The sequence below is a fragment of the Notothenia rossii genome (assembly GCF_949606895.1).
Source record: "Notothenia rossii genome assembly, chromosome: 8".
NCBI classification, from domain to species: Eukaryota; Metazoa; Chordata; class Actinopteri; order Perciformes; family Nototheniidae; genus Notothenia; species Notothenia rossii.
In genome coordinates this window covers 39,422,052-39,435,220 of record NC_136906.1, presented here as the reverse complement: position 1 = coordinate 39,435,220, position 13,169 = coordinate 39,422,052, and the positions used below count along the sequence as shown (strand labels likewise).

Here is a 13,169-nt window from a genome sequence, read left to right as displayed (position 1 = left end):
CCCTAGGCTCGTCTCAATTGAATATTTCACCTCCTCCTTTCCCTTACTCGCTTCCCTTCCTTGCGTCTTAGCTCCGCCTCCGTAAGATGCGAGCGAGAGACACGAGGAGGTGACGCGAGGACAGAGGAGTCCTCAGGTATTAATTGAGATGTCCTCGTTCACTCAAACGTCACTTTTAAACGACGTCTGTGAATGATGACATGTGCACAGCTGTATACCCCCTCATCGGGCTTAACTGATTAACCCCTTAGAACTGGCCCATTTGTTGTTAAATATTTATTTAAATGAATTCATCTTTCTTTTGTAGTTAAGGAATTTAATGTATGATGGTTGGTCCTGCTTTTGTGTTCCGTTGTGGTGTAAAATGTAGCCTACATTTAAATAAAAATATAATTATATTAAAGGTGGGGTAGGTAAGTTTGAGAAACCGGCTCGAGATACACTTTTTGTTATATTCCATGGAATGCTCTTAACATCCCGATAGCAATGAATATCTTAAGTGCTTTGGCAGAAAATCCATAAAAAATGTCATCTGTGGAAGCCGTAGCGCTGTAAAAAGCACGACCAATTATCTGAGCCGGCCCGGCTAAAGTAACTGGATGGCCTACCTGCCTGTCAGCCTTCCATCTGTGCACAAACTTATCTCGGGCCCTCATTGGTCATGTGCGCGTTCGTGTGTGTTGGAGGAGGGGCTCTGTAAGGAAGAGGCAGATTTTCTCCGGTCGTGTATTTTGTGGGAAAAAATGTTTTTGGGGTTGTTCTTTAGAACTACCCCAATCCCTGAAAAAGAGCCAAATCAGACCAGGCCGAATGTGGGAAAGGTGACTATAAAGCCCATAACTTGAGAATGACCTCTCTTATCCTCTTTAGATTTGCTGAGGTATGAACCAGGTGGCTGTCCTACATCACCAAATAGTCAGACAATTATTTAACTAAAAAAACACTGAATTATAGTCCAGTAAACTTAGCTTTAATTTAGATGGAAATTGTACTTTTTAGTGATAGGAACATAGGACTCCATCACTTTTCTCTCATTTATCAGAAAAACAGAAATCCCTAAAAAATATACCATTACTGAATTGTCTAGCGTGCTATTGAACACTAACCAGTAGTTGTATGGAAATATCTGGTATAGTTCTATTGCAAATGAGATTTCTTTAGACATAGGCCTACCTCTTCTCTGATACAGTCAAATTCCGAATGGGGGATAAGTGGCATAATAGCCTATAAGTTAAGAATGCTCACTCTGATGGTCATTATATTTGGAGAGGGAAATACCAGGTGGCTGAACTACATCACCAAATAGTCAGAATAAGAGTAACCCAATACAATCAAGTGTATTAGTTCTAAATGGCAAGCCTCTAAAACATAGGTGTACATAGTACAGGTTGTATTGAAACTGGAACCTTAATTCAAAGTACAGTATACAATTCATCAAATAATTCTGTGAAAGGTCAAGTATATAGATACTAGAATATAATGTTAAATGTCAGGTTCCTCAGAAACGTTAGGGGACACATTTTGACATTCTGCACAGCAGGTGCTCCGTACAGGGAAGGCCAACAGAGGCCAACTGGCACTTTCCACTCTCTCCACACTTTGCATCTTTGCAATACAAGTGAGTAATGTCTCTCACTTCTGTAGGTGCTGGGGTTTTGTAAGTGGCAGTGGTTGAATGGCCCCATCTCTGACAATCCACCCCTTGCCAACAGGACTCCATAACAAGGGTTTGGGTTCGGGCTGTGACACTATATCGCTGTCTGAAACATTGCTCTTTGTACATGTTGTTGAAATGCATCCTCTGTTGGCGGCAGATTTTCCGAAGCTGCATCTGTTGTTGATGCAACTATGAACCTCAGTTCATCCAAGTTAGTGCACATCAGTCCAATTTCCTTTTTTTTTTTTTCATGTAGCAGAAGCGCAAATTCTCTTGCAACTGGCAAAGACTCTTCCAAGCTGGCAGAGAGTCCAAAATGGGCCACATCTTTGAGCTTGCTGAGATGGGTCTTGAGTTTGGTGAATGCTGTTGTCTTTCCTATTCTGTACAAACTACTTGTTGTGCCACAGCCAGTGAGTGCATTACATGCTGGTAGACAGTTAGACATGTAGCTTTCGCCCAGCTTCAGGACCATCCCCAACTAAACGGCCTCTTTGAGAAATTCCAGTCTGGTTTCCGTTTCCGCCCACAGCACTGAAACAGCTCTGGTCAGGGGCCAACCAAAGATCTGCGGCGCTATGGTATCGTTTATGGTATCGGAGACAGACACAAGGATGGTGTTCCATGCCATACATCTTGCGGAGTGATATTCCTGCATCATTGTGAGGTCTGATGACACAGGTGTGGAAGTACTGCTCATATATTATGCAAGCAAATACATGTTTGGTTCATCTCTAGTGTACATGTATGCAGGCCATGGAATGAGAGAGAGATCTGTCCCCATCAACACCATATGTGAGAAAATGGGAAAAGACATCATAATAATAATAATAATAATAATACTACATTGTATTTGTAAAGCACCTTTCATTGCTAAAAGCAATCCCAAAGTGCTACAGGAGGCGTAAGAAACAAACAAAATAAACAAAAAGTTTAATAAAAGGCTTTTTTTTAAAAGAAAGGTTTTTAGGCCTTTCTTAACGGCATCAAGGGTCTGGGGAGTCCTCAGGTGGTCTGGGAGGGAATTCCACTGGTGAGGAGCAGCTGCACAGAAAGCCCGATCCCCCATTGTGTGGAGTTTGGTCCTGGGGGGGCGAAGCAGATGGTTTGTTGAGGAACGGAGGTTGTGTGTGGAGGTTTGTGATGTGAGAAGTTCCTTCAGGTATGAAGGAGCGTTCCCGTGGATGCACTGATGGGTCAGTAGTGCGATCTAGTATTAGATCCTGAATGAGACAGGAAGCCAGTGGAGGGAATGAAGGACGGGTGTGATGTGATTGTACTTTCTCACCCTCATCAGGATCCTGGCGGCACTGCTCTGTACGTATTGGAGCTTCTGAAGACTCCCGCTAGGAGTCCCGATGAGAAGAGCGTTGCAATATTCAAGCCTTGAGGAAACGAAGGCATGGACCAGTTGTTCAGCATCTGACAGGAGTTCTGCAATGTTCCTGAGGTGGTAGTAGAAGGTATTGCACAGGTGTTTGATGTGGGTGTCAAAGGTCAGATGTCGGTCAAATCTTACACCCAGGTTGGTAACTGATGCAGAGAGGGGTATGTTTTGGCGAGTGAGGATGCATGTGGGATAGGGTCTGTCTTTATATATAGCTAAGTGTCATCAGCGTAGCAATGGAATGATATTCCATGCTGGCTGATGACACGGCCAAGGGGCAGAATGTACAGGGTGAACAGAGTGGGCCCGAGGACCGACCCTTGAGGGACACCACGGGTGACAGGGTGTGTCTGTGACCTCGCACCTCCCAAGGAGACCTACTCTGTTCTTCCAGACAGGTAGGACTGGAACCAGCTCAGGAACGAGTCAGAGAGTCCGATGGTGTATTGGAGGCGCTGAAGGAGGATGTTATGGCCGACAGTGTCGAATGCTGCAGTCAGATCCAGGAGGATGAGGAGAGATGGGGAACCAGGTTCAGCCGTCATCAGCAGGTCGTTTGTGACCCTGACCAGAGCTGTTTCAGTGCTGTGGGCGGAAACGGAAACCAGACTGGCTACCAGCATGTCATGCACTCACTGGCTGTGGCACAACAAGTAGTTTGTACAGAATAGGAAAGACAACAGCATTCACCAAACTCAAGACCCATCTCAGCAAGCTCAAAGATCTGGCCCATTTTGGACTCTCTGCCAGCTTGGAAGAGTCTTTGCCAGTTGCAAGAAAATGTGCACTTCTGCTATATGGAAAAATTAAAAAGGAAATATGACTGATGTGCACTAACTTGGATGAACTGATGTTCATAATTGCATCAACAACAGATGCAGCCTCGGAAAATCTGCCGCCAACAGAGGATGCATTTCAACAACATGTAAAGAGCAATGTTTCAGACAGCGATGGTGTCACAGCTGAACCCAAACCCTTGTTATGGTGTCCTGTTGGCAAGGGGTGGATTGTCAGAGATGGGGCCATTCAACCAGTGCTATTTACAAAATCCCCAGCACCTACAGAAGTGAGAGACATTACTCACTTTTATTGCAAAGATGCAAAGTGTGGAGAGAGTGGAAAGTGCCAGTTGTTGTACTCTGTTGGCCTTCCCTGTACGGAGTTCTGCACCTGCTGTGCAGAATGTCAAAATGTGTCCCCTAACGTTTCTTAGGAACCTGACATTTAACATTAATCTAGTATCTATATACTTGACCTCTCACAGAATTATTTGATGAATTGTATACTGTACTTTGAATTAAGGTTCCAGTTTCAATAAAACCTGTACTATTTACACCTATGTTTTAGAGGCTTGCCATTTAGAACTAATACACTTGATTGTATTGGGTTACTCGTATTCTGACTATTTGGTGATGTAGTTCAGCCACCTGGTATTTCCCTCTCCAAATATAATGACTATCAGAGTAAGCATTCTTAACTTATAAGCTATTGTGCCACTTCTCCCCCATTCGGAATTTGACTGTATCAGAGAAGAGGTAGGCCTATGTCTAAATAAATCTCATTTGCAATAGAACTGTACCAGATATTTCCATACAACTACTGGTTAGTGTTCAATAGCACCCTAGATAATTCAGTAATGGTATATTTTTTAGGGATTTCTGTTTTTCTGATAAATGAGAGAAAAGTGATGGAGTCCTATGTTCCTATCACTAAAAAGTACAATTTCCATCTAAACTAAAGCTAAGTTTACAGGACTATAATTCAGTATTTTTTAGTTAAATAATTGTCTGAATATTTGGTTCTTACCTCAGCAAATCTAAAGAGGATAAGAGAGGTCATTCTCAAGTGATGGGCTTTATAGTCACCTTTCCCACATTCGGCCTGGTCTAATTTGGCTCTTTTTCAGGGATTGGGGTAGTTCTAAAGAACAACCCAAAAAACATTTTTTCCCCCAAAATACAATTTGACAACAATCAATTTCACTAATGGGAAACCCTAAAGATAATAAATTATTGTTGTCATTTGTTCTACCTCGGGTAGGGGTATCTCAAAATCTGAGGGCCCTTCCTGCTAGACTACTAGGTTAGCGGATTGTTGCCACCCATGTATTCTGTTTTGTTCAGTTCTGAGTAGTTTAGTTAGTGAGGGTTTTTGTTTGAGTTTTAGTTTCAGAGGATAGATGTAGAGATAGGCCTGGTTTTGTTGCCTGTTTCTTTTGTTTGGCACAGTCTCCTTTGTCTCCTCCTCCTCACACAAAGAGTATTTCTGTTCAGTTCTTTTGTATACAAGGAATAAACCTTTTTGTTAACCTTTACGCTGACTACCTCATTTGTATTGGTTGTTGTGTGTTATTGTCTCCAGGTCCCCTAGACCTTAGTGGGGACGTAACAGGCTGTCACAGATCAGGGGGTACCTTTCTTCATGTTGCCCTCCAGCATAGCTCTGTGTCTGAAGATGAGGGTGTAGAAGGCGGCCTGGCAGGCGGAGTAGAAGGGTCCGTGCAGGCTGATGTCGCAGCAGGTCGCTCGGCCGCTGTTGTTCTGGCTGTCGATGTAGCGATGGATCCACGAGAGGAGCAGGTCCAGACAGGCCCGCACAGTGCTGCGGGTGGGGGGGGGGCATAATAACAGCAGGATTAACATCATCACAGAGGGGTACAGGGCTCACTCAGGCTCAGTGTCCCCGCAGAGTGACTCACAGCAGAGGGATGAACTTGGCCCGGGCCAGGAAGCTGCCCAGGTACCCAGCCGCAGCCTGGCGCAGCACGGCGGGCTGGGAAGGGCTCTGCAGCACCTTCCACACGTGCTCCAGGAAGGCCTCCGCCAGCGCCTGGACACACAAATACACAACATATAGAACTCATATCATATGGAAAAACATTCAAAAATGTATTATCAAAATAAACAAAAAGCAGCAAAAGCAACACAAAATGAGGCCTTGTGGGTAAGTGTAATAAACAGTGAGTCATTTTGTATGCCCAGAAGAACTGCCAGCCACTGACATCACGTTGAAGGCTTCTCAATACTCTAATTTCCCCTCCTCGACTCCTCCGGTAGTGACCCGGAAATGTTTTTCAGCGCGCCATGTTTAAGGACATCTCATTTCTCTAAATGCACATCGAAAGACCATTTAGTGCTTCACATAATAAAATACACAACGGCTGTAGCCTGAATATACTTTAGGAGCTGTAGGTATGTGTGGTACAGTGTGTAGATGTGTGTGCGTGGTACAGTGTGTAGATGTGTGTGTGTGGTACAGTGTGTAGATGTGTGTGTGTGGTACAGTGTGACCAGAGAGAGGGGGGGATATATCCAGTCTCTGAATGTGTTACGTTATTATGAGAGTGCTCTCATACTTTAAATTGTATATATTTATATAAATATATATATACAGTGTGTGTGTGTGTGTGTGTGTGTGTGTGTGTGTGTGTGTGTGTGTGTGTGTTTGTGTGTACGAGGCGCTCGGGAATTGTTGTTACGGAAACAGAGGGGTTTTAGGTTGCCATAAGGCTGTTGACGGTCGTATTATAGGCTACATCCATTAGTTGGTTTTGTGGCACATTTGTAACGCTGTGCCAACTTGGGCAAGCACTCAGGCAAACTTGAGCGCACACAGGGTGGAGAGGTGGAGTAAGGTTGAGCGATGGAGAGAAAGGGAGAGAGAGAGGGATTGAGCGAGGCAGAGAGCATGTGCAGCGGTCTGCTTGCGCACAGAGCAGGAGTTTGTGTTAGAGTCAATTTCTCTACAAATATAATTGATTGCCAGCCTCCCTTGTCCCTGGCTGGCTTGCTAGCTCGTTGGTAACGTAACGGATGTCTTCTAATGCGCCTGCATCTGGCGCTGAGTTGCCATATTCCTTTCATGAACCACTTCCTGATATCCATTGTTGCAGATAAATATAAATGATAATAGCCAAACTAACCTAGCAAGAGTAAACTGACAGGGTGCTGTGCCGCATCTCCCTCAAAAACCCACACGACTCAACCCAGCAAAAAACCAGTCGCGCGCGCAGCCTTTCATTCAGAATTTCAAAGCAAAATAAAAAAAATGCTATTAAACTAATCTTTCAACATAGTTTAAAACAAAAATAAATATTAGGACAAAGCCCTACAAATAACAACAATAAACATAATCAGTGGCAGCTCCAGAGTATTTTTGTTGGGTAATCTATGGTAGGGCTAACCCATACAGTGGTGGGACTCAAGTCAGTATTTGCAATGTAATTACATACACGCTCCCCTTGACAGTGAAACGCCACGCGTGAGGTTTAGATTATTTGCCTGTCTTAATCCAAATTGAACTGTATGAAATAAAAAGGCACATTTGTCTTGTAGTAAATAAAAAGGGCGACCTGGAGCCAATCCTGCAATTTCTCCACAGGTGAAATTGTTGACATTCTGAAAACCCAACCCCTGTAGAATACACATTCTGCCTTTGGTACTCTCTTGAAAAGAAAACTAAATAAATCTATTAATGCACGACATATTTAAAAAAAAAATGAATGCCATTTTAGTTTTTTGTTACTTTGTTCTGAAAGCTGAACCTGCTGCTCCTCACAGAGAGAAGAGGGCTGTGTGAATTACTTTACATTGTGGATAAGGGTCAATAGCCCCCATTGTTCTGTGTGTCAAAATGAAAGACAGCCCACACACCTATCAATTATCAAACCGTGGGGTTTTATTTCATTACGTGTTGATTTCTATCAACACGTAATGTTGTATCGATGTATAGAGATTTACTACAGCAAAAGTATTCTCCGTCGGGACTTCCTGCAACAACACCACGTCGTTATCTTGATTCTGATTGACCAGAAGACATTATCAAAGATGTTCTATTGAGAAGACGATCACTACGTGACAAAAGTTTTCAAACCGTTTCTAGTCTTCGGTATTTCCAGACAAGTGGCTACTGAAATCAATCTTACTAACTGCTGTCTGTGCAATTTACTCCGCGCGAGTTGGCGGACTTTAGTTTGCTTACTTTAAAATCATTTTTCATGGTGGGGCTAAGCCATTTTTGTTGGTATGGCTGAAGCCTACCCCAGTATACCCTGGCGCCGCCACTGAACATAATAATAAAACAATTAAAATGTTGTATTCAGCCCTGATTAAAACAGCGGGCCCAAATCCTGGATGTGCGGGCCCGGCCCCATGGGGCCCGCCCATGACGACGGGTCTGTTTATATGTCCGTATCTGTAGCCTGTTATTGTCTCATTATAATTGCACTGTCAATGAATCAAAGTAAATATATAAGTCGTCATGAACACATCTGTCCATCAGAGTGCTGCTGTGCCTCCTGTCATCATTAATGGACGCCTCTTTAAAATGACCGCTCGACTCCCCTCCTCGGCTCCTCCGCTCGCATCTCCTGTGGGCGGGACTAAGGCCCCGGCCCCACGAGGACGTATATAGACCGCTTGGCCACACGAGGACGACCGAATATGATAGTAAACAACTGCGGAAACGATAACGGGTCCCAAGGTGGATAGAACGGCATACGCAACCCTCTGGGGGGTCCAACGGCTACGTGTGTGCGCCCTATAAGATCATTTTCTGATAATGATGACGCAATAGCCCCGCCTCTCCCCACCTCTGCTGCTCACCAAAGTAAACTACACACTGCAGGGCTCTCAAGTTTTGAACAGAGTTCAGACTGAGATTTTGGCAGCGGTGTTTGGTACTCCAACTTCTTGCTCCCCTCAAAGTTCCCATGAAGCCCTCTGTACCGCGAATGTCGGGGGGGGGGGGTCTTGCTCATAGCCGTGGGAACATGTTTCAAATGGGGGGTGCTGTGGGGATGACACCAGGGCCGGTTTTCACCAATTTGCTGCCCTAGGCAAGATTTTAGCTGCCAATGAAAAACCTCTACAAAAGACCACTACACTACAAACAGAGAAACGTAATGATATGGTGGACAGCTTATATAAAAAGGCTTCAAATGGCTTCAGTATTGCCTGAACATGCTTTAATTGGGGGGTGGACTTCACATCCTCTAGGGGGGTCCGTGGGTGTCCCCCGGGAAGGTTTTTTTTTAACATTTTAAAGTAAAATGCTTCAATCTGGTGCACTTTGAGCGCCCAAACTAGAGACTGATCTCGGGAATACAACTCTAAAACACCATATGAAAAAGATCGGTTTGCATTTTAATAATCAAATAAGTATGTGAACATATCCAATAACCTACCATAGCCAATAACAAATAAATGTAGGCTAACTTGTTTTATTTTTGTGGTTCATTTATATCTTATTTTATCAGTTAACATTTATTTATTTATGCATATTTTTTAATATCTCCAGTTTTAAACAATATTTTTGGTTTAGTGTCCTACAGTATACATTGGAATGATTTCAAACCTGTTTTTATTTATCCTAATAATTATAAAGGAGTGCCTTGGAAATATTTGTTTACATAAATTGTGATCAAAACGTTTGAGACTCACTGAGATAAATTAGACTAAAGTGAACTATCTAAACACTCAAGAGTCCTTTACCTCACTGAGCCTCTCAGTCTGACAGGAGAGCTCTCCCTCCACATTATTGTAGAAACAGCTTCTTATATCTGTTAGCGCAGCAGAAGCTATCAACATTCCCCGCCGGTACCGGTGCACCCCCTCTCTCTATCTCTCTCTCTCTCACGCTGGCTGTGAGCTGCGGGCGCCTGATAAGCCAACATCCCCCACTTTCATCACTTAAAGCGGCCATCGTACAGGGCAAATGGAAAATGTAACCGGGGTAAAAACGGTGTTATCTTTACTTAATTATGAATGTTGTTACATCAAAGCTGAAAATTATTTTTTTTGGTATTATATTTGTATTTAATCTTGTGGAAGTGCAGTTCCCCTGTCCTCCACCAGGGGGTGCTGCAGCACCCTCAGCACCCCTACTTCCCACGGCCCTGGGGGTGCTAGTGGAGTGCACGCGTCTCAAACAAGCCTAGTACAAAATTGCGGCGCAACTTGGTGGGCGGTACCCTGGAAAGAAATCTCTGCGTGAGAAATACAAGGTGTGGCGTGTGAGCGTGTGAATGGAGTGAAATGCGTGTGTCTCACGCCAAATGCGTGAGACTTGAGCTCTGACACTGAATTCAGATTATTTATCTTTCTCTCGATATGGACATAAACGCAAGTGAAATCTAATCTGACAGGACGGAGACACGCAGCTCTGCTCACCTGCAGCTCCTCCCGCTGTGATGCAGCGGTGAACGGAGCAAAACAAACACTTCAAGTCAGATCATCACCCTTAGCTATTTTAATTACCTCTCAAACTACCTAAACTAGTTATAAATGTTTATTTTTACTGTCGGGTCACTCATTACTGGATCAGCTGCTGCATGAGACAGACACTGACGCTGTCAGAAGAGAGGGAGGAAAAAGAGAGGCTCCATGTATTATATTATTATATTATATAGAGTCGTTATTCATTTGTTTTAAAACTCAATAAATAGCAAAGAAGACCTTTGACTGGCACTTTTATAATTTTGTCCGGAAGATTAAAACTTTAATACACGTTGACTGGCGAAAAACTTTGCCCGGTTCCCTCGGCCCCCACCGTGGAGAATAAACAGAAGGGCAACCATGACAACCATGCTTCTTCGCTGCTTTTGAGGAGGAAGTTACAGCGCCACGTACAGGCTCCTGCATATGTACTGCAGCTTCTCCAGCGGTTGGAGCTAAACGGAGCTGTCTCGTGTGGACAGACACTATCCGGTGAATATGGCGTGTGGACGGAAGCTTTTTTGCGATTGCTTTTGCGTTAATCCTATGCGTTTAGCCGTATGCGTCCTCGTGGGGCCGGGGCCTAAGTCTCGAGGAGAGGAGTCGAGGATAGGAGCCGAGGAGAGGAGTTAGAGAATCGAGAAGCCTTTAATGACTTTTTGCAAATGAATTCAAAATGACATCATGTGTACGTGCTTTATGAAGTAAGTTCTCTACTAGAGCAGCTTCTGAGCACCATAAGCACCATCATGACCCTGAACCATGCCCGGCGCCGTGGGAGGGCCAGGCCCTCCCATTTGACATTCCTGCCCTCCCCCAACAAACACGTTTTTTATTATTTATAAAAATTAAAAACTATATTTTATTTTATTTTTTTAATTATAAATAAACTGTGAACTTTTATGCTATGATGTATGTGATGTCAGATAGCAACTAAAAATTAAAAAAATCGCAGGCTACATCCAATAAATGCATGTGTCTGTTGTGATTCGTCCACATTTAGACCAATCACAGCGTCACACTCTGCCGCCTATTCTGGATTTGTTTATTGTGCATTCTGTAGACTCCCATTTCTGTTTGAATTACAAAATGGACATCAGAAATTGGCTTAAAAGGTCAAAGGATTTATTAAAACGAAATAGCGATGAAAGAACTGCAGCCGATGGTGCTGCTGGCGACCCTGCAACTGCCGTTGCAGCAGCACGCCTTAATGTCACAAGCTTGACCTCGGCAAACCCCGGGGCTAAGTTAGCGAGCCCAAGCCTTGACTCATCAAGGCGGCCGCCACCAACGCTGTCCTCCGAGGCCCAGCTCCTTGTGCCATCACCACCTGCGTTGCACACCCTATACCACACCCAGCCTCCTCCTCCTCCTCCTCCTCCTCCTCCTCCTCCTCCACTACAGACGCTACCTTGCAGCACATCAACAGGTACTATTGGGCCAGCAACCGCTCAAAGACCAGCAGATCCAGGTGATCTTGGGGTTAATAAACCCAATCAGGTGAAACTGGATCGTTATCCAGGGAGATTGTTTTCAGGAAAGAAGCGCACTTTTGCCACTGCATGGTACTACAACAGACCATGGCTTGAATATTCGTTAAAAGCAGACGCAGCCTTTTGTTTCCCCTGTAGACAGTTTAAAGTAAATACGTCTTCATCTGATGAGCCTTTTACTGTCAAAGGTTTTTGCGACTGGAAACACGCATTACAGACCGATAAAGGACTGGAAAGGCATGCCGCATCAAAAGAACACATTTCATGTGAGAGTTTGTGGAGAGAGAGACAGATACGCCAGGAAACAAATCAGGAAATAAGTACTTTGGTGTACACAGATCAGCTGGCACGGAACCGTTATTACGTGTCAGCTGTCGTTGATATTATAGCTTGTTTGGCTGTCAACCAACTCCCTCTCTGAGGTGACCACGATTCACTCCACAGCATGTCCGAGTCAGGCAGTGGGCTCTTCCTATCACTGTTTGAGTATACGCTGCACAAAGATGCAGAGTTGGCCAAAATAATGTTCTAAGTTAGCTCGGCTGAGCGAAAGGATGCAGCTGCAGTGCATAGGAAAATAAACCACGGGCTAAACAGTTCATCGTCTCCGTCGCTACTATTTATTTCCGAGTGCAACGATGAGGAAGCTGCCACCCTCAACCAGTGTGCCTTGCTCGTGATTTACCAGTGTTTGTGCTGCCACGCACACAATGTTTCAAAAGTGGTTTCTATGTTGCCCTTTATTTGTGTATGTATTTGCGATAAGTGTGCGTCTTTACGGTCTTTACGCAATGCTGTTGGCCTTGCTGTTTGATATATATTGTGCCGCAGGCCCGCAGCACATGACGGTTTTGTGTGCCCTCCCATGAAAATCATATGCCCTCCCTTTAGATTTGTTCTGGCGCCATACATCTCAAGCATCGTTTCTCAGTTTGGACTATTGATTTCAAACACATGGAGCTTTTTTTATTTGGATATTAAAGATGCAATAATTGAATTTTCCACCCCATAAACTTCGACAGGAAGTTATTAAACCATTCAACAGGAAGTCTGCATCACTGTAACCACCTTCTCTGCCTGACCCTGTGCAACACTGTTTGTGTTCGACATTAAACACACAATTTACAAATTGTTGTTCCCTCCAAACATTTATACAGCGCAAATTACGTTTTTTATCCAACAATGTTGTTATTGTAATGTATATATAAAAACAGTTTTTCTTATGTTGTTTATCTTTGCACCATCATACACAAATTCCGTGTATATCTGGCAATAAACCTGAGTGTTTCATTGAGACAAGAGCAGAATTCACCCCTTCAGGGGGGGGGTTGTCTGGATGTATCTGACCTCACCTCAGCTAGACATGTGTCTCACTGCTGACAGCAGACTGAGGGCTAAATGCTGTTTCCTGCGATCAC

The 13,169-nt window shown here is 44.0% G+C and overlaps 1 protein-coding gene across 2 annotated transcripts in view; it reads right to left on the bottom strand.

Annotated features, from left to right (window-relative positions):
• rrn3 (RRN3 homolog, RNA polymerase I transcription factor) overlaps positions 1-13,169 on the bottom strand; it is a 77,252-nt gene that overhangs the window by 2,873 nt on the left and 61,210 nt on the right. For both annotated transcript variants that reach the window (XM_079643678.1, XM_079643679.1), the window contains 2 exons: positions 5,743-5,873; positions 5,458-5,645 (listed from right to left, as the gene is read on the bottom strand). In XM_079643678.1, coding sequence (XP_079499804.1) covers positions 5,458-5,645; positions 5,743-5,873 — 319 coding nt within the window. The remainder of the gene's footprint in view (positions 1-5,457; positions 5,646-5,742; positions 5,874-13,169) is intronic.